This window comes from Liolophura sinensis, chromosome 8 (genome assembly GCF_032854445.1).
Source record: "Liolophura sinensis isolate JHLJ2023 chromosome 8, CUHK_Ljap_v2, whole genome shotgun sequence".
Lineage (NCBI taxonomy): Eukaryota > Metazoa > Mollusca > Polyplacophora > Chitonida > Chitonidae > Liolophura > Liolophura sinensis.
In genome coordinates, this window is record NC_088302.1 from 40,409,540 (window position 1) to 40,429,913 (window position 20,374).

At 37.8% G+C, this 20,374-nt stretch overlaps 1 protein-coding gene across 1 annotated transcript in view; it reads right to left on the minus strand.

Moving 5' to 3' along the window:
* Nucleotides 1-20,374, minus strand: part of LOC135473897 (F-BAR and double SH3 domains protein 2-like) — a 54,937-nt gene that overhangs the window by 13,458 nt on the left and 21,105 nt on the right. The window contains exons 5-13 of the mRNA XM_064753831.1: nt 9,702-9,846; nt 8,951-9,087; nt 7,637-7,700; nt 6,068-6,196; nt 3,546-3,668; nt 2,844-2,939; nt 2,023-2,166; nt 1,751-1,849; nt 22-73 (exon numbers count right to left, since the gene is read on the minus strand). Of these exons, the coding sequence (XP_064609901.1) occupies nt 22-73; nt 1,751-1,849; nt 2,023-2,166; nt 2,844-2,939; nt 3,546-3,668; nt 6,068-6,196; nt 7,637-7,700; nt 8,951-9,087; nt 9,702-9,846 (989 nt within the window). The remainder of the gene's footprint in view (nt 1-21; nt 74-1,750; nt 1,850-2,022; nt 2,167-2,843; nt 2,940-3,545; nt 3,669-6,067; nt 6,197-7,636; nt 7,701-8,950; nt 9,088-9,701; nt 9,847-20,374) is intronic.

Below are 20,374 nucleotides of genomic sequence, written 5' to 3' on the forward strand. Positions count from 1 at the left end.
CATGAATATGCCTATGCTTACCTCCTGCCACCCTTAGGGCTTCTATTCTAGCTTCCGCTTTCATCTTTGCTGTCTGCCAGGGTTAAACGATGTCATATGTGAGAAGGTACACAAGCAGTAAAATACAAAACAATGTATGAAAATTTACAGCTTGTCAAAACTCATTTGTCTTGTCAGACTCTAATACTGAATTCTACCCTGCTATAGTTTCCTCAGAAATTAATATGTTTTTCTTTTGACACATCACTTATAACATTGCTTTAGTTTCCCTCAACCCAAAGTCTGAAGTCAGTGTAATATAGTGTCTAAAGGTTTTACAGAGATCAAGAAGTAAAGGAGACAGCTTCACAACCAAATCAAAATCATTAACAATTATGTCCCTTGAATGATCCACACAACCTGTACTCTACTACCTGTTTTTACAAATCAGGGTGATCCACACACCCTGCACTTTACTATCTGTCGTTACAAATCAGGGTGATCCAAACACCCTGCACTTTACTATCTGTCTTTACAAGTAAGGGTGATCCAAACACCCGGCACTTTACTATCTGTCTTTACAAGTAAGGGTGATACACACACCCTGCAATTTACTATCTGTCTTTACAAATCAGGGTGATCCACACACCCTGCACTCTACTATCTGTCTTTACAAATCAGGGTGATACACACACCCTGCACTTTACTATCTGTCTTTACAAATCAGGGTGATCCACACACCCTGCACTCTACTATCTGTCTTTACAAATCAGGGTGATACACACACCCTGCACTTTACTATCTGTCTTTACAAATCAGGGTGATCCACACACCCTGCACTCTACTATCTGTCTTTACAAATCAGGGTGATACACACACCCTGCACTTTACTATCTGTCTTTACAAATCAGGGTGATCCAAACACCCGGCACTTTACTATCTGTCTTTACAAGTAAGGGTGATACACACACCCTGCAATTTACTATCTGTCTTTACAAATCAGGGTGATCCACACACCCTGCACTCTACTATCTGTCTTTACAAATCAGGGTGATCCACACACCCTGCACTTTACTATCTGTCTTTACAAATCAGGGTGATCCACACACCCTGCACTCTACTATCTGTCGTTACAAATCAGGGTGATCCACACACCCTGCACTTTACTATCTGTCTTTACAAGTAAGGGTGATACACACACCCTGCAATTTACTATCTGTCTTTACAAATCAGGGTGATCCACACACCCTGCACTCTACTATCTGTCTTTACAAATCAGGGTGATACACACACCCTGCACTTTACTATCTGTCTTTACAAATCAGGGTGATCCAAACACCCGGCACTTTACTATCTGTCTTTACAAGTAAGGGTGATACACACACCCTGCAATTTACTATCTGTCTTTACAAATCAGGGTGATCCACACACCCTGCACTCTACTATCTGTCTTTACAAATCAGGGTGATCCACACACCCTGCACTTTACTATCTGTCTTTACAAATCAGGGTGATCCACACACCCTGCACTCTACTATCTGTCGTTACAAATCAGGGTGATCCACACACCCTGCACTCTACTATCTGTCTTTACAAATCAGAAAAGTACTGGTAGTGAAATGTGCAGCAACAGGACAAAACAACGTAAGTCTAACTGTGATTTTGTTTATAACCTGACTTCATGCTACACAGCTATGAGCCAGCAATTTTTAGATATATTTTTCAGTAATTGAATAATGTCAATACCCAGAATGAGAAAATGTTTTCTTACCTCTGCCTTCCTAATACTCTGCCGCAGCTCTTCCATCTTCTGTTCTGGGTCAAAGTTGTTAGCATCTTTGCCATCTTTACCTTCCTGGGGTGACTCTGGCTGCAACGCGAGACAGGGTAACAAAATAACAACAAAAACATCTTAGCATATGTATATGCTATATTCTTTTTTAGCCTAGAAGTTACAGTTGTCTGCAACAGATGACTACCAAGCTGGCATGCTAACACCCTCTGCCCGAGGCTGCTTTATTGATATTTTCACGACGGTCTTACCTTATATTCTCCAGTTTGTAAAGCTTTGAGGGTTTTGTTGTAATCTTTGATAGCTCTAGTTTCTTTGGCGATTTTCGTTGCCCACTTCCTAGCCTCTTTTTCCACGGCATGCTCAGCATTATGATCCTTACTGACTTTATTGCACTGAAAATCAAAAATATTCCTTCGATAGATATCGTATATGACAACACCTTCAAACACCAATTAAATAAATAAATACACAAATGACAAAACCTAATACATTAATCTCTTACCCACGAGCACAGGCTCTTAACAATTAATACTCAGGCCACAAAAAGGCAGTTTATTATTGAAGCAGATTACTATCTATGATTATTAATTATTAACTGCCTCACTGGAAAGCTTTGCTACTGACACCAGATGTGATGCCCAACCCAGTCACATTGTACTGACCCCAGATGGTTATTACTTACCATATCCCTTTCCTAGGAGCACCTAGTTAAGAAGTCCTTTACTGTTAATGTTAAAATTTTGTCTCCAGCTTATATGACTTTTCATGGAAATAATTATTATTACTTAGCCCAGAGTACCTAATTAGGAAGTCCTTTATTGTTGATGTTAAAATGTTGTGACTGAATCTAAGTCTCCAGATTATCTTGACTTTTCATGGACATATGAGAAACTTGCACCAATCAAATAAATTAATTTTCACAGAAATATTGATCAATGTAAGAGGAAAGATAACAGCACTTTTGTTTGTTTCATTATCATAACTGAATAGGCCTGCTTGATTACATGAATTTGGTTTAAGATAAACAGAAAGGAAAACAGAAGCAGGAAGCACAAGAAGTGTGTCTTACCGTATCACCGTGGCAAGCATCAAACTGATATTGCACAAGATCCGTAAAAACAAGGTTATCATGCAGGAAGCACTGTAAATTGTACTGTCGGTTCACCTGAAAGATTAAATCAGAATTAAAAGATTAAATCAGAAAATGTATGCTGTGTAGATTAGATTATTATATATCTATAAATATGGGCTAATGAAATCAGTCAGATAGTACCACATCACCATCTTGTACTTGGAGCAATACTGGATCCTGTAGAGCCGTATTTTTTTCATTTCGTACAGTAGCAAAGGGAGGTAACTTTATATGCTAAAAGCCTTGGGCAGGGGGTGCTGCTGTGTTGTTTTGCTCTCCGCGTTTGTGTAAACACTGACAAGGAAATGTGGATGCAGGAGTAAATTTTATTATTTGTTGATTTCCGAATTCTGCAAAAGACTAAAGCGAAGATCAAAAGTGACTTCGGAATAAGCAAATGCTGGATACAGATTGCATTGCCTGCCGAGAACAGGGAGATTGAAAGAGCTTCCTCCAGGCCGGCTGAATCTGCATGTGTATCTTCCATTGTTATTTTTACGCCAGACAACTAAATTACTCCTGCTGGCAAGACAAACACAATCATTAACTTGTACAACTTACTAATCCTGACTGAACCAGAACTCGGCTAAAACACTCCTGCTGTCAAGACAAAGGCAATGATTAACTTGGACAACTTACTAATCCTGACTGGGCCAGAACTCGGCTAAAACACTCCTGCTCCATCCCGCTTGTTTCCACCGCTGTCTTCCCGATCAGGGTGAAGAAATCTTGAACTTTGTCATAAACTTCACCATCCAACATCTTTAAAACAAAACAAAACAAAAAAAACATTTTAAGTGTTACTGTCCTCTTTAACTGAACCTGGCTGCTAAATTTATTTTGATTGGTGTTTTACATCATACTCAAGAATATTTCATGTCAGCCAGCATTACAGTGGGAGGAAACTGAGCAGAGCCCAAGAGAAACCAACACTGGTTGCTCAAAAGGGTATCAAAATCTTATTAAAATTGTACTCCAATGAAACTGAAGAGTAGGATGAAAGTTCCACTTGTTGCCTATTATTACGAGACAGGTACAAAGATTTAAATTCTGATCTGACCTTTCAACTTTTACTACATTAATTAATTGTAGCTTTAATTACATTGTTTTCTAAGAGCTTTTCACTTGCATATGACCATGGTCAAGTGTATGGGTGGATGTAACTGACAAACGCCCTCACTTAAAGCCGCAGCTGAAAGAGCGAGAGATTTATTTATTTATTTGATTGGTGTTTTAAGCTGTACTCAAGAATATTTCATTCATACGACAGAGGCCAGCATTACGGTGGGAGGAAATGGGCAGAGCCAGAGGGAAACCCACAACCATCCGCAGGATGCTGACAAACCTTCTCACGTACGTCTGGAGAGGAAGAGCGCAAGAGGTAACACATGCCATCATTAGTCAATGAAGGGCCTGACAGTCTCAGCACATAAACCGGGCTATGAGAAAAGGAAAATACTGACTGCTCCCTAGCATCACATAAGTCATCAATCACAGGGGAGGATAAATCATAATAACCAGACATTACGCATGCAGTTTCAGGTTGAATCCAATTTGTAGCTTTGAACACAGCTGAGCACGATATATCTAAATCCTAACACTCCAGACAACCTTCCCACACTTGAAAAGATTGATCTTTGTTCCACTGAGGACATTTTTTCTTTAAGACATGAGTGTACTGTTACCATCTCCATGGTGATTTTATATCATTATGTACATCTGGCCGAATTAGATGAACACAGATTTTGTTCACTAACGTATCACCTATCATGCAGACATGGACAAGAACATGCCAGGCATATCACGATGATTATGTAGGCACGAACAACTTCTTTTATTCATAGTTGTACTCAGAAATTCCTAAAGCTTACACAACAGGGGTCTAGTTTCTGGGAAGACAAAACTGGAGAGACAAAGCCACACTTCCCCAGTTAAGCCCCAAGCAGACGGATTTAAACACATCACCTCACTTATCTCAAATGAGAAATTTGTACCACTTTATCGCTAGCAAGAGCCGGAATAAATTCACCTCTGTTTGCTTCATCTATAGTGTGAACCATACTAATTCATTTGACTTGCTCACTGTTCAGTACTTTTGGGATCACTGAAAATTGTTTGACCAAAGTTGCTTGAGATTCAACTGCAAAATAATATTTTTGCAATTTAATAACTATAAATGGTCACAATAAGAATCAAAAAAAATAATTATGATTTTATAGAAATGATAACTGCAGCCAGTTCATGCCACAGGATGTCAGCATGGTAAACTGACTACAGAAAGTCTGATAGATGTACAGTGTACATGTATGCCACAGGAATACATACTGGGTGTGAATTTCAAATGGTTGTTTACATGACCTGAGCAGATTTTGCTCAAGGAGACTCAAATCGAAATGGTTCCAGAGTTACATCACTTCATTAGTACAGAGATGACACTGGTGTGACATGCTCTGATGTGATGGTATCACTACACAGCCATGGTCAGACAAGCCACAATAGAACACAAGGTTCCCAGCACTGACAGTAATAATGTTTTTTTCAAGGACTTTTGAGGACCTATCATAATAACCTATGTTTTCCTCAACTTTCAAACATTATTCTGTTCAAGTACAAATCTTGCAAAGCAGATTAATGGATACTATTTTGGTAGCTTATTTAACCTCAAAACCAGCACAATGCACATGTGTGTATATATGTAGGTCTAAGTTTTAATGTCATGCTTTTTTTTTTTTTTGTGAATGATTAAGTCATCATTAGCTAGGTGTGTGCACATGTACAAATACAGAACTGTGTCTTCTTGTGGCAAGGCGAGTCCATGCTGCCACTGAAATATCATCCATTATACTGACACCAGGCCAACCAGTCCTATTTCCTTGCTCTGACCTCTCAATACTCAACACCAAGCGAAGTACCAATCTTAAAGTCTTTGGTATGAACCTAACACACGAGGATATTTAACATCAGGGAATCAAATGGATGCACTTTCACATCTTTTTTCAAACCCTGATGCTTCAAGGACTTTCAAGTCGTGGCTTTCTCAGCAGCTTTTGTTGTTTTAATGTGTAATTCCTTGTATAATTTTAAAAAAAAATTATGAAATGTAATAAAAAAAAGATTTATGCCAATTGCTTAGACTGTGGCCGCTGCCACTAAAGCCTTACCGTCATGAGGTAAGGGAGATCTGTGCTGTAGTAGCGAATCTGATGAGCATTGGCAGCTGCTAGGTTGAGGATGTACTCGTTCCGAGATCCCGTCGCCTTCACTTCACAGGTTTCCCGCCGTGAGTTGAGCTGCAAAAACCACAATGGACATTATACTAAATGAAAATTCGCTTCACATGTTTATCAAAATGACAAGCTGTGCATGTATGGGTTTTATGTCGTATTAACAATCTGTCAGTCATATGACAACGAGGAGTAATCATACCGTGTTGTCTCAGGTTGAGTGAGCCCATTTCGCCAAAGCACTGGCGCCTCCAAAGGCAGCAACAAGTACCATTTTTAAAGTCTTTAGTATGACCTAATCCAGTTTTGACGCTGTAATAATTAGGCCACCGAAGAGGTAAAAATTGAAACAAAGGTACATGCATGCCTAGTCTTAAAAACTCTTGGTACTATTACCTACCCAAGTCTAGCATATGGTGGCATAAAGTAATGTTTGTGTTTTTTTGTTTTTTGTTGAATGAATTCTTACAGTTATTACAATGGCATCCACATGAAATACATTTACAATTAAGATTAGACTGCTCTTCTACACACAAGTTGATCTTCACAGCATGGTAGGTATTGTGTTGTTTACATGGTACGATACTGAACGGTCCCTGTATGGTAACACTTTTAACATTATCCTGCACTGCTGCTGTGCTACAATGCAAGGCCACCACACACTGTGTGACTCTCCACTGCAAATCACACAGCACAGTACTGTGTGGTGCTGTATAGCAGGGTTACCAGACAATACTGCATGGATCACAACTGTAAATCACACAGCACAGAATTGCGTGATGTTGTATAGCAGGCCTACCATAAAATACTATGTGCCTCACAAATGTAAATCACACAGCACAGTACTGTGTGGTGCTGTATAGCAGGGCTACCATGCAATACTGCATGGATCACAACTGTAAATCACACAGCATGGTACTGCGTGATGTTGTATAGCAGGCCTACCATACAATACTATGTGCCTCACAACTGTAAACCACACAGCACGGTACTGTGTGGTGCTGTATAGCAGGCCTATCATACAATACTATGTGAATCACAACTGCAAATCACACAGCACTGTGTTGTGTGGCACTGTATAGCAGAGCTACCATACAATACTGTGTGGATCTCAACTGCAAATCACACGGCACTGTACAGTGTGCATGGTCTGAGTGGTAGAGATATAAATCTGCTACAAAGTATTGCAGCTTTATGTTGGGAAATTTTCTGACCATGCAGTATTGAACTGTTCAGAACTCTTTAGCACTGCAATGTGATGGCATTTTGAGGTTACCGATATTGCAAGCAGAACTGCTAGAAAAAAATTAATGAACCCCTCCCCCCCCCCACACAAATCTCAGACGCTGGAAGCTTGTGGCATGCGTGTTTGCAGCCGGTTCACAATAGTCAAGGACGACTCCTATCATACTTTCTGTTGGTGCGCTCATCATTATTTAACCCCAGGAGAACTACCTTGTGAGACAAGCTCACCATTTCACAACCCCTGTCATACACAATGCTTACTTTGGCACAGTTCCTCTGGAGAGAAGCAACTGACTGAAAAAGACCTGTGGATTTCCTTTTTAATCTGAAAAACACCAAGAAAGCAGGAAAAATATTAGAAATCTGTAAACTAATGCTGAAGGAATCTGCTTGCATTCTAGTAAAGTGTCACAAAAACAATTTTCCAAACAAACAAATGTTGTCAAGTTTTTGAATTATAACAAATTAACAAGTGGATATGCAAGTTTTTCAAGGTACATGTATGATCTCCAAAATCTAGGTGTTAACTTTTATTTTGTATCCAATGAAACCTTCAGTTTGAGCTACTGCTTTGTGGTTCCTGACTGGACTAGATCTCGCAGATTCCCCCAAGTGAATATATAGGAATCTTTTTGTTTGGTTTAAAATGAAAATATATTTATTTGGTGTTTTACGCCGTACTCAAGAATATTTCACGTAACTATTTCACTGATTATTGTGGGAGGAAACCCACAGAGCTCCCACAGGAAATGATGAAAGTAAAGGCCTTATGTGCAAAATCAATTCTGAAAGGCATTTAGGACAGTTTAAAAAGACCTAATTTTTACTATCAGAAAGAGCCAATTAAATCCAGCAATACAGACCAGAAGAACAATACCTTGTGAAGCATAGTTTATTCATTTTCCTTCATCTGACAAATGTATTAAGAGTAGTATAGCATGTACATGTAAATGGTGCAACTATTGTTTTTTATTATTATTTCCTTTTTGTTTCTTTTTTTTTTGTTTTTTTATTAAGGGTTTTCAACATCTCTTGGTAACAGTTCAGTCTCTCCACTGGCTTACTTATAGAGTTGCCTCCCCATAATACTATGTCTAGAGACACCCAGCACGATGTCCCACTAAGTCACCATAATGACACCGGTTCTATGGGTGCCCAGCTAACACTGGGCGCCAAACCAGGCAATTCTGGAAACAAGATAACACTCCTTTTGTAATCCCTCTGTATGAACCCATGCAGCAGAGCACAATTTATCACAGAATGCTGCTTTGCCTGGATGCAGCATTTGGTTTTTGCATTGTGCTCAACAATTCTATGCTGCTAACGAACTGTTGCCAGTCACATTATAAGGACACCAACCCAACCATGCAGTCCTGTTTCCTTGCTCTACAATCCCCTCAGTAATGAGTGCCAAGCATCAAGCAGCAACAAGTAACATTTTCACAGTCTTGAGAATGGCCCAACCTGGGTTTGGTTCCAGGTCTCCCGACCTCCACACTCTAGCCAAAGCGGTTGACTGGCCTTTCGAATGTCAATGATTACATAACATCAATGACATATAAGGATGTATCTTACCTCTCTTCTGCCTCAGAGGCTTTCGTCCTGGCCTCATGAGCCAAACCTTCGTCCACGGCGTAAACCTTATGAGCTTTGGTCATCTCTCGGACGCTCTGCGACACTTCTGTTTGGATTGTGGCAAGCTGATCATTAACCTGACAGGCATAATCAGACATTTATTTTAGTTTACTATATTTATTTTATTTGACTGGGTTTTTATGCCATTCTCAGGTATAGGATGATATTAACAGGAATATGTGTTGTTTCTTTGGCTTTTTGAATAATCTTTGCATAGAGCAAAGGCCAGCTTACATGTGTTATGCAATTACTATATTTCATTTTAAGTTTGGCATTTTACAAGTGACATTTTATCTGGCCACTTAGTTATTTTCTTGTTTGATTAATTTCTTATCAGAAAAATGTATGTTTGCATCAAAAGTACGATTTTATAGCCTTTATATGCTTTTGAAGGTGCATTTTTACATACCAAACTTTACATGGAATACAGTAAACTGCATGAACATGTACAGCATACATGTGCAAACACAATATAGCTTCACCTGTAGATTAAGGCTAGGAACCAGTCACTGACTTTTTCATCACGACAAGACTTTTTTCTTAATTGTTTTTAGTTGGTCGTTCTGACAAAGCGTAAATTTCATATGGAAAATGACCATGCATCAGTGAACACCGTTTGCCTAGGCTTTCTGTAATATTAGGGAATTCATAGTTACAGGTGCTTTGAAAGACGGACAGAGGTAAATCTTACCTTCTTCAGAACCTGAACTTTGGCAGCTTTAAGTGGTTTGTAAACTTCGAAGATTTTATCCTGGTAAACTTCAGCAGCCTGCAGCCGTGCTCTGGCCACTCGCTCCGTCTCTTCCAAGATACAGCGCCACACAGTGACAGCGGTCCTGCACAAGGGAGACAACACAGGCTACTCATCATTCAAAACACAACAGTTAATATATCAAGCACAATAGTGACAATAATTCAGATGATCTTAAGCTGGCACCTGAAGTGAGTGGTCACTCAGTCAGGACATTAATCACCATCATTTTCCACTTATCATCTCACATAAGCATCCACTTCATTTTGCTGGGTATGGTTACAAGGTGTTATCGCAACAGTACAATAGGTGTCAATATTTACATATTTACTGTTATGTTCCACTACAAATTAGGCAGGACTCCAGATTCAGACTCTATGATCAATGAACAACACATGGTTGCTTATTAATGAATGTAATGGTTTTTAGGTGGAGAAAACTCCCCCCAACTTCCCAGAGTCATGTACCTTAACAGCCTATGGCATATTGTCACACCCAAAACCTTGATATAATGTCACGATATTAAAAGATTATGCTTTCGTTAATAAGACAGAATGTCTTGCAACGAAATGGTATTCCAGTATAAAAGGATCCTGAAAATACAATGTACATCTATGACATATTATCTTTCTTTTTTCAATGAAAGGTGCATGTAAAAGCTGATTTGCTGACAATTTTTACCCAATTTACTGTAATTCTTCTAATTACATATAACCTGCTCCTTGTTGCCAACATATGAGTAACTGTTTGAAGAATAAACAATCTTAATCCATCTTTTCCCACATACTTAATCCATCTAATGAACAACATAATCTTGTCTTACTTTTCTGCCAAGAAAAAAAAATGAAAAAGACAGGTAATTGTTTGCTTTTCTGCACTACTCCTACTCTCTCCAGAAAATTTACAAAAATTACACCCCTTTTCTATATTCAGTCTACATATTAAAAAAAGGGCTTGTGTTTTCATTAAAGTCACTGCACTGAAACATGTATATCAATTATGTATATATTTTTGATACTAGTATTCACAGAAAGTAACGGAGCAAAACAGACATGCTAAAAAAAAAACAACCCATAGTTCTATGTGCATAGCAAGGAACAGATTCCTGCAATGTAATTAAGAGTGTGTAAGTGTAACAGTGATGACAACTCTTGTACATGTAGACATGCATGTACAGTCACAGTTCACTGCACAGGAGATCACTGATGCAAAGCTTACATAAAGAATTCTATACGTGCAAATTTAAACAATTAAGCAGTGTTTTAAAATCACAGAACACCCGCCCGCATGCTCTGTTTCTATTAGAACGGAATCTTTTCATTTTTTAACAGAACAACCAGACATTTATCTGAAAAACTGAAAAACTGCAATCTTCATCTTGATGAATCCTTTACTGATGAATCCATCTAGTCTCAAAAAGCTCCCATTTATCAGTTTCAAGGTATCTTGTGAGAAAGTAACAATGGCATGTAGACATCCAGTATGTCTGGAATTTACAAGCAGTGGAAACCACAGTCATTCGCAATTGCAGGTACCTGACCAACCTCCTCAGTCCTGGCTCAAAACCACTGCTGAACCAGCAGGTGTTGAATTCGTTCCTGCAACGTCATTTTTCAGGAATTTAACAAATGGGCAGTGATCGAGTAAAGTAGCCGTCAATGACCTTGTACCTGCAGAACCAGTACTGTCACATCTAAATGTTCTTAAAGAACTTCAGGTGTATTATATATTTACAACTGATTTCATTAACTTTTAAAGACACAGTCAAGGATTTTTTCACATACATCATGATGATAAGATCTATTAGCGGAGGTAATGGGCGAGCTCAAAACAAACCACAGGCCTTTGGCAAGATACTAATAAACTTTCCAATATGTGATGTTATTTGGTGCAAGACAATTCTTCAACTATACAATGGTCACACCAGCAAGGTCAGTCACTTATTGGGCATCACAGACAAAACGATCTTTGGCTATGCCCTATTAAGAATAAAACTGTATATACATCATATGTCTAAAAATTATTGCCTAAAGACAGTAGAGGAGTTACTAAATGTATCTAGATGTATACGTACTAAACATATCTGTATGGATGTATAAGATAAGCAACATTCATTTCCATATACCAATGGTATTAGCAATACACATTTATAAAAGACATAAGTGTTTGCTGAGTGCGAGCAAAAATGTTATAATATCCATCCCTTTTCATATTTCTTCACATCCTGTTTTGGTGACAGATTATTAAAAGAATCTGACACCAAGTGTTACAGAATGTCAAAAGACTGTTTTCCTTCTGCCTGTGTTTGTAATATTGACACTGGACTTGAAGAGGCAAGTAGAACCAGCCAGTGCTTGTTACAGACGCTAGGCTCTCATTGTGAGTCACATGACCTGATGGCTCTTACAACAATATAACATCCTCCCTGTGCAATAACAAGTCAATACCTCAAGGCTCTGTGCATACCTATATTCTGGCTGGTTCTTTCAGGTTATGGCAACGTCAAGATTTTTCTTCATTATCACTGATAAATATGTACCAGTATACTGTAGCTAAAAAATTCTTATCTTGGCTAAACAAGTAAAGTCTTAAATATTTAAGTGTTTAAATTGGGACTATGTAGCTAATACTTATTAAAATAATACTTCGTCTAAACAAGTAAAGTCTTAAATATTTAACTCCTTAATTTTTTTTCTCTTTTTAAGACAAGTTAAGTCTTAAATATTTAACTCTATAAAAATGTTTTTAAAATCCACTAAAATTTGTGTGTCAACACTCATAGATTTGAACACAGCTTTCTTACATTTATAGGGTTACAATTTGCTGTTTCTAAGGGTATCGTATACATAAATAATCAAAAACTTCCCTAAAACTGATTATCAAAGATCTTTGCAGTATTCTTTGAAAGTTTGCATCAACCACTGTATAAGATATACACATATACATATACAATATACATGTAAGCATTCATTTATGCCAAAGGCATCCCAGTAACCCAATAGTCAGCTAGGTCAATACATTATATATAAAATATTTTCCAAGGCTTAACAAGCAACAGCTGGTTTAACCTAAATCTTATTGAAATCCCATAGAAACTGTATTTAAAAATTGTTCATGTGATACTGGTTCTATTTGAATAACAAAACAGTAAAGAAAACCCCAACGAAGGTGCAAGTGAACAGAAACCATGGGTCTACTGTACACGTGCATCTCTGAAGTATATTGGATTCCTACCTTCCATTTGTTTTTTACTTCAATTCTGCCTCCACATAAATTAAAAATTATATGGCTCAGTCACCACAGTTGAAACTGTTTTTATAAATGTTTTCACAAAAACTTACATGTTTTTACTGAGCTTTTACTAAAGAAAGTGTTTTTAATTTTTTCATTTCCAGTGCAAATTTGCCTTTAAATACAAAAGTTTAAAGACAAAAACTACCTATTCAAATTTTCCAGGTTCCTATTATGTGAAAGTCTAACAAACGTTATTTGAAGGATTACAGAATACACAAGTACATGAGAGATCAATGCATTCAGAAACCACACCGATTTATTTATTTATTTATTTGATTGGTGTTTTTACGCCGTACTCAAGAATATTTCACTTATACAACAGCAGCCAGCATTATGATGGGTGGAAACCAGGCACAGCCCGGAGGAAACCCACGACCATCCGCAGGTTGCTGACAGACTTTCCCACATACAGCCGGAGAGGAAGCCAGCATGAGTTGGACTTTAGGTCATTACGCTGCGCTAGCGCGCCAACCAACTGAGCCACGGAGGCCCCCAAAACCACAATGAAGTTCTGCTGATAAAGTTACATGTAAGATCTACATGTATGGCAGCCCTCCTCAAGGGCACAGATTGCTAAAACATATATGTACATACTGACGCATGGGAACTTAATGTCATGTTCAGCATTGTGAAGGCGACAGGTTACACTGTATGTATGAAAGGTTTGGATGAACTACCTTTTACAGCCATGACGGAGCAATGCTGCTATATCAGCCAATGTTAATATTCCTCCAATATGGCTGACAAGCTAATATACCACTAGGGATCAGGACAAGAGCCATATGGAAGGTTTGGATGAACTACTTCTGACAGCCATGACGGAGAAATGTTGCTATATCAGCCAATGTTAATATTCCTCCAATATGGCTGGCAAGCTAATATACCACTAGGGTTTAGGACAAGAGCCGTATGGAAGGTTTGGATGAACTACTTCTGACAGCCATGACGGAGCAATGTTGCTATATCAGCCAATGTTAATATTAATCCAATATGGCTCACGAGCTAATATTCCTCTAGGGTTCAGGACAATACCTGTATGGAAGGTTTGCATGATCTACTTTTGACAACCATGACGGAGCAATGTGGCTATATCAGCCAATATGTTAACATTCCTCCAATATGGCTGACATGCTAATATTCCACCATAAACTATGACATGCAGGTGTATAGGTTCTGACGTAATTTTGTAATGAGGTACTGTGACTGACAAAACACCAGAAACTGGTTGGGGACAAACTATTTATATACTTGAACATCTAACCAATATTAGAATGGAACAAACTGCATCCCTCCATGGCGGATGTAAGTGGATTACTACTTTCAGTGGCATTTAGAAGCTGGGTTGGATAACATTAAGATATATATCTCACCGACTAAATAGAAGTTGTGATCCATATATGTCTTTATGTAAGTGGATTAAAAAAATAAACACCCATGGCAACAGACTGAAGTGCATGCATGCACTTATGAAATTCCTTGTGACTAAGGTACCATTTAAATATACATGTTGTAAACTGAGATAAAAACAGCAATAGTGCGAATAAAGTACCTAAATTAATTAACACAATAAGAAACGTCTTCAAGGCATATAACAGTGATCTTGAAAGTGTGTAATTTATTTCATGAAGAAATCAGACAAAAGTAGCAATAAAAATTCAATCCTGAGCAGCATGCAATAAGCATCCCTGGACAAAATATCGAAATTCCACATGTACGCATGGGCATGATGATGTCAGAACATACAACAACAACATACGTACCGTCCTGGGGATCTCCTTCAGACGCAGAGAACAGAGAAGGGTTGGTTTAATACAGAAAACTAACACATGTTAAAATACACAAGTACGCCATACAAACCTCAGAGCAGAATAAAGGGGTACATATGTCTTGTACATGTACACTAAACAAACAATGAGTATGACCACTAATAATTCTGCTCTCAGGCTAAATATATTCATAAAATATTAAGCTAAGACTTATATGCATGTATATGTATGAAGACGAATCAGAAATGAGAAATGTCAAGTTTGTATCTTGTGCAACATTCCTTCACAGATGATTCGTATCACGTACTTCTTAGCTGAAACTGAAACCTTTATTGACAAATGCTAATTCTCTGTCAAATTAAACAGACTGCTCTTCCCTTACTTATAAATTCCCTTTGTAATGAATATCTTACCAGTATATACAAGTCCATTTTTGAAAATGGAAAGAAAATTGATGATATATATCATTACAAACACTGCCTACAATCACTAGACATCAAAACATACATTATAAATGTTTTCTGGAATAATGCATCAAACAGCATGATCATGAGGCATCAGTTTGATGGTGTTCTCTTGATTTTTTTTTTTATTCTATATGTAGATAGGCCATTTTTACAAACTGCATAAATCTGATTTCTCAAAGTCTTTATTGGAAATGACACTGTCTAGGTTTTAACACCTTTGGGTAAAATGGCTTTTTGTGACAGTGGACTTAATACATGTCTAGGCGAAGGATACCAGAAAGGAAGATTGAGGTAGAGGTCACTGTAAAGGTAACCTGAAGTACATGTACCTCCTGACTCAAGAGCATTATACCTAAATTTGAACATGCTACATGTAACTCACTGGGATCAAAACATGTACACTATATGCCTGCTCTATCAAGACATCTCAGGAGTCTAGATCTGTCTGTGTCACAGTGCAGGACAGGAAAAATCACCGAGGATGGAAAATGTCATTTGGTCAGTAGGTTGATGTGTATAATATCTGTAGCACCATACAGTGTCTTTCATCACTGCAATCGTGTAGGTCTGAATCATGTTGCCATAGTAACCATACATCCATACAAATGACTCTGGACAACCACATGCCCAGGTAAGAATACCTGTATACAGCATGTATGTAGATCTCATTACTTCACATGTTCCCAGCATCTGCATAGAGGATGATAACTCTATACACACTTGTATATATTATAGCAAATCAATATAAAGGCTATAAAACTCACAACCAATTTTTTTTTATGCTGTTCACAAGTTTTCCAATGATCATTTGCAGCATTCATTCATAAGGCAAATTAATACCTTCATAGTTGTCAGCAGGAAATTACATTGAAGGGAATAGAGTGAGGATGCATAGGGAGGAGATAAGAATCTCCACGGAGCATCAATATACTCAGCACCCGGCTCTTGTGGCCAAACCAACCCCTGTAACACAGATCTCTTGACAGATTACAGTGTGTGTTCCTGACCAGAGAGGGCGATATGGGTTTGATGGATGAGGTAGAAAAGAAGGTGGGGCCGTCAGGGGTAGAAGATCCCAGGGGGTTAGGGATACAGGGTGAGCTCATGATGGGTAGGTAATCTAACCAAGGGGTTGATGGCAGAGCTTTGTATTTTCATGACAACATACATGGAGTAGAATCATTGTTGCTGATATAGGAGACAGCTCTCTGTGTCTGTTGTTACAGGCAATCCTGTAACAAGCACGGTTTATAATGAGGGAAGTCATGTAACAGGAACATTCATTTTGCACACAACATTTGGAAGGTTTCCAAGAAACTCGCCAGCTTAAACAGCCAGCTTTTATTGCTGGCCATGGAACCTACTCAAAGCGACATGGGCTGTCAAAGCTGTCATGCCAGGTTTAGCGGTTCATAGATATCGATATTAACTACCTTTAAACAGTTGTCAAGACATTCAAAATACTGAATACTTTAAGAAACTCAAAAGTATGCTAGAAGCTAGAGAAACATTTATTTATTTCCCTAAAACTCAATTCTGAAAGGACACTTCTTGTCAAATATGTGGGGCGCAGGATGTCTTCACTAAGTCTGCCTAACAGTTTCGATTTGCCTACATGTTCACGCCACACTCTCCAACCCATATGTGACAATCAGGCCGTAATAATCTCTGCTGCCCATCATGTATCATCTGCTGCTTTCAACTTCCTTCTTTGTAATCTAGGGAACCCCTAAACCCATATATTATCTTCATCATCTGATTACAGATCAGTTACATACATCCACAATCTGTGTACAGATGGAGGGCTTCAATATTTTACAAGCTTTATGTTTTCTTCCTTCTAAAAGTATCAGGTTTTATCTCATTTGATGAACAAATTTGTACAGAAAATTGTCATATACATATACTGTTTTTAATAATATTGTTTGATTGATGTTAACAAGGCAATAGTGTTAATTAAAATATTAATCATTAAATTATATTTGATATTTTGTGTTTATGTATTATGTCACTTATATAAATAGTTGACTGAATTGTGCCTGGATCTGACTGCTCCGAAGCGGAAACTCTACCGACTGAGCTACCGAGGCAGCTGATAATTCATAAGTTTAATGTGGTGGGACATAGAAATTAATATTGCCAGTTAAAAATATTATATGCTTGATGTTACCCGACTGATCCTTCAAAAAAGGCCCTGCCCAAAATTTTTGTTCTTGTGTTTTTACAGATGCCAAATTTTTTTTTTTATTTCATTTAATTACTTGTTATTTGTTTTTTGTTGATGATCATTTGAAATGTTACTCTGTTTACAGGTAACAGGGGCTCTTTCGAGATAAAATTCCTCTCCTGCTATTGAGCAAAGCGCGCTTCATAGCACCTCAACACGTATACCGTATCCGATACCCGTAGATTGAGATAGGCCTACCTGTGAAGTGTTTTCACTTGTATCCATCTGGACAGTGTCATTGTATTTGTATAGGAAGTCGAGATTTCAAGTTAATAACTCATTTTGTGAGATAATCATTGTAACATGTTCAAGGAAATCTTGTAAACATCGCAGCTGTCAGCGTCTTACGACGGCAAGATGGAATTCTCTTTGTGATCCAATTCTTTTCACCACGCTATACCTTAAAAACACATCAAATTTCGTGAAAATGAATTGGTGAGAATTGTGGCTGGTTATAAGCGGCGTGAAATGTGTACAAACACTGACGAAACATGGACATAGGCCTATACCTCCAAGGACAAGTTGCTCAAGCTAGCCGTAGCCCACTTACGAAGATCCTCTAGTTTATTTTTTGTGAATTAAATTAATTTAGTTATGGACTGGTATAAACAAGGTGACAAAATGAGACCTTACCACATCATAATACCTGCTGTAACATGATCAAATCGGAAGACTTTGGTTTTAAACCTATACATTATCAAAGAATTGCCAACAGAAACTCTTTTATGTTTTGTGTTAATCAAATTTCAAAATTTCAGAGGCCCCCACATGAGCCCCTTCTGTTGGCCTGGAAAAACACTGTTCAGGAGGTCCCAAAAATTAAAACAAAGTTAGTTGGGTGTGTGGACAGCTTCAAAACTCTATGCTAGAGATCATGTAGCTGGGAATACATTGGTATAACTTTCTGAACTGTCAATGATATCACCACTGCCAGATGCTTTGGTGGTTAGAAAATGTATCTGTTTACTTATACACTGTTGTCAAGTGGAAACAATAGTAGTGTCAACAGAAAGGACAGGTGCATTTTAGATGCAGAAAGGTTCACATATAAAGACAACACTGACATGTTCCATCCTTTAATCTTCATGCAACATGACATGATTTTGGCTCTCCTCTTCCTTATGTATAAATGTTTTGGACAATGTAAATTGGGCCAAATCTGGTGATCTGTGCAGGGGCTCCCTTAGGTGCTTACACTTTTCATACTTTTAGACAAGCAGATTCATTCAGCATCAAGGACAGAATAAATGTCTGATCCTTCACATGAAGAAAGAATCCCCTAAATCTCACAAAGTTGAATTAAAATTAGAAAATTTAAGAAAATGGAAACAGATTTGTCAGTATAGATTGTATTTTACTAGGTCATGAGGTTCCACTTCACCCTGGCAAAAGTATTAACTGAACAGAATTTTAGTTATATTTTCACATAGTCACCCCCTCTGTACAGACCCTGACAATGTTAACATGAACTGTTGACTTAAATTGTACTGTAAAAATGCTTAGCTAATGTGTACTTGTTAGTTTTATAGCACAGATCTAAGAACATTCATTTTGAGAATTGCCAAATATTGGGTGACATAATTTATTACTGCGGTCTGATCAATGTTGAGGAATTTTAATTGTGATTGATCATTTGAACAGGACTAGGATAGTTTTCCCTTCTGCAAAGCAAAAAAAAAAAAAAGAGATACCTACCCTATTTTGTTACAAAGGGCTTGTACAATCAAGCAAACAATATTTTAATTTTGGTCAATGATAGATAGATATTTAAAAAAAACTCAATATGGCACTATTACAGGGCAGTTAGATCTGAAAGAAACTCAAAACGATCTTGAAAAAACTCAATACTTCTGATAGGGTAGTTAACATTTTGACGTCTACATGTATAAACCCCTGCATGTTGGAGAGCAGGAAAGCGGAAAAACTTACTTAAGATATCAGGATTCGGTATATGTACGCATCTCAGTTAACCTGCTGAAGCACACCAGCCCATTAAAACATCAATATGTCAAACTCCCAAGTAATGGGTCGGGGACAGGTGAAGGGTTGGGAGTGCTTGCATAGATGTATCGAAACTAGCAGGATAGCATCTGAAGCCAAACTCCTAAGAAAATGTACCATCATTCTTTGATATTTTCAACCACATATGCAATCAATATTTTGAAACATTTTGAGAGAGCTATAGAGTGTAAAGGAATAAATGAATTTGCAATTTTATGACGCTCGCATTTTTAGTGACACAAATAAATCATTTAAACATTTTCATAATAAATAGATGCATAAATTCCACCGAAAAAAGTGCTTTTGAAGATTTAAGATTTACAGAAGTTCTTATACATATATGTACATACGGCAAACAAATGCAAAAAAAATATACCCATAAAACGTCTTTAAAACGTATTGTGAGGGCATTAACTTGAACTATGTACCAGAATCTCAGCGCACAATGTTTATCCAATGCCTCTGTTTCGTGGAACAGTTTCCTAGCTAGCAGGTATCAAGATGACCTGATATCCGTATCAGACACGACAGGTTACGAATGCTTCAGACAGCCCCAACCCATAGTGTCAACTGGTGTGGACACACCCTGTCTTTTACACTACATGTACACATGTACACAATTGCATGTCAGACAAAAACCCTCCACAAGCTTAATGTGTACCTTTATTATTTTTGACAAAAATAAATACACATGTATTAAAGTGCAATACTGAAACTCAAATGTACACTTCAGACTGGCAAAGAAAGGAAAGTGGAACAACTTTCCCGGCAAATCAAAAACAAGGCTCCCGGGTGTGAGGCCTGCACCTTAGCCTCGGAAGCTCAGGCATTCCAGATGTTCTGAACACTTTCGAGCCA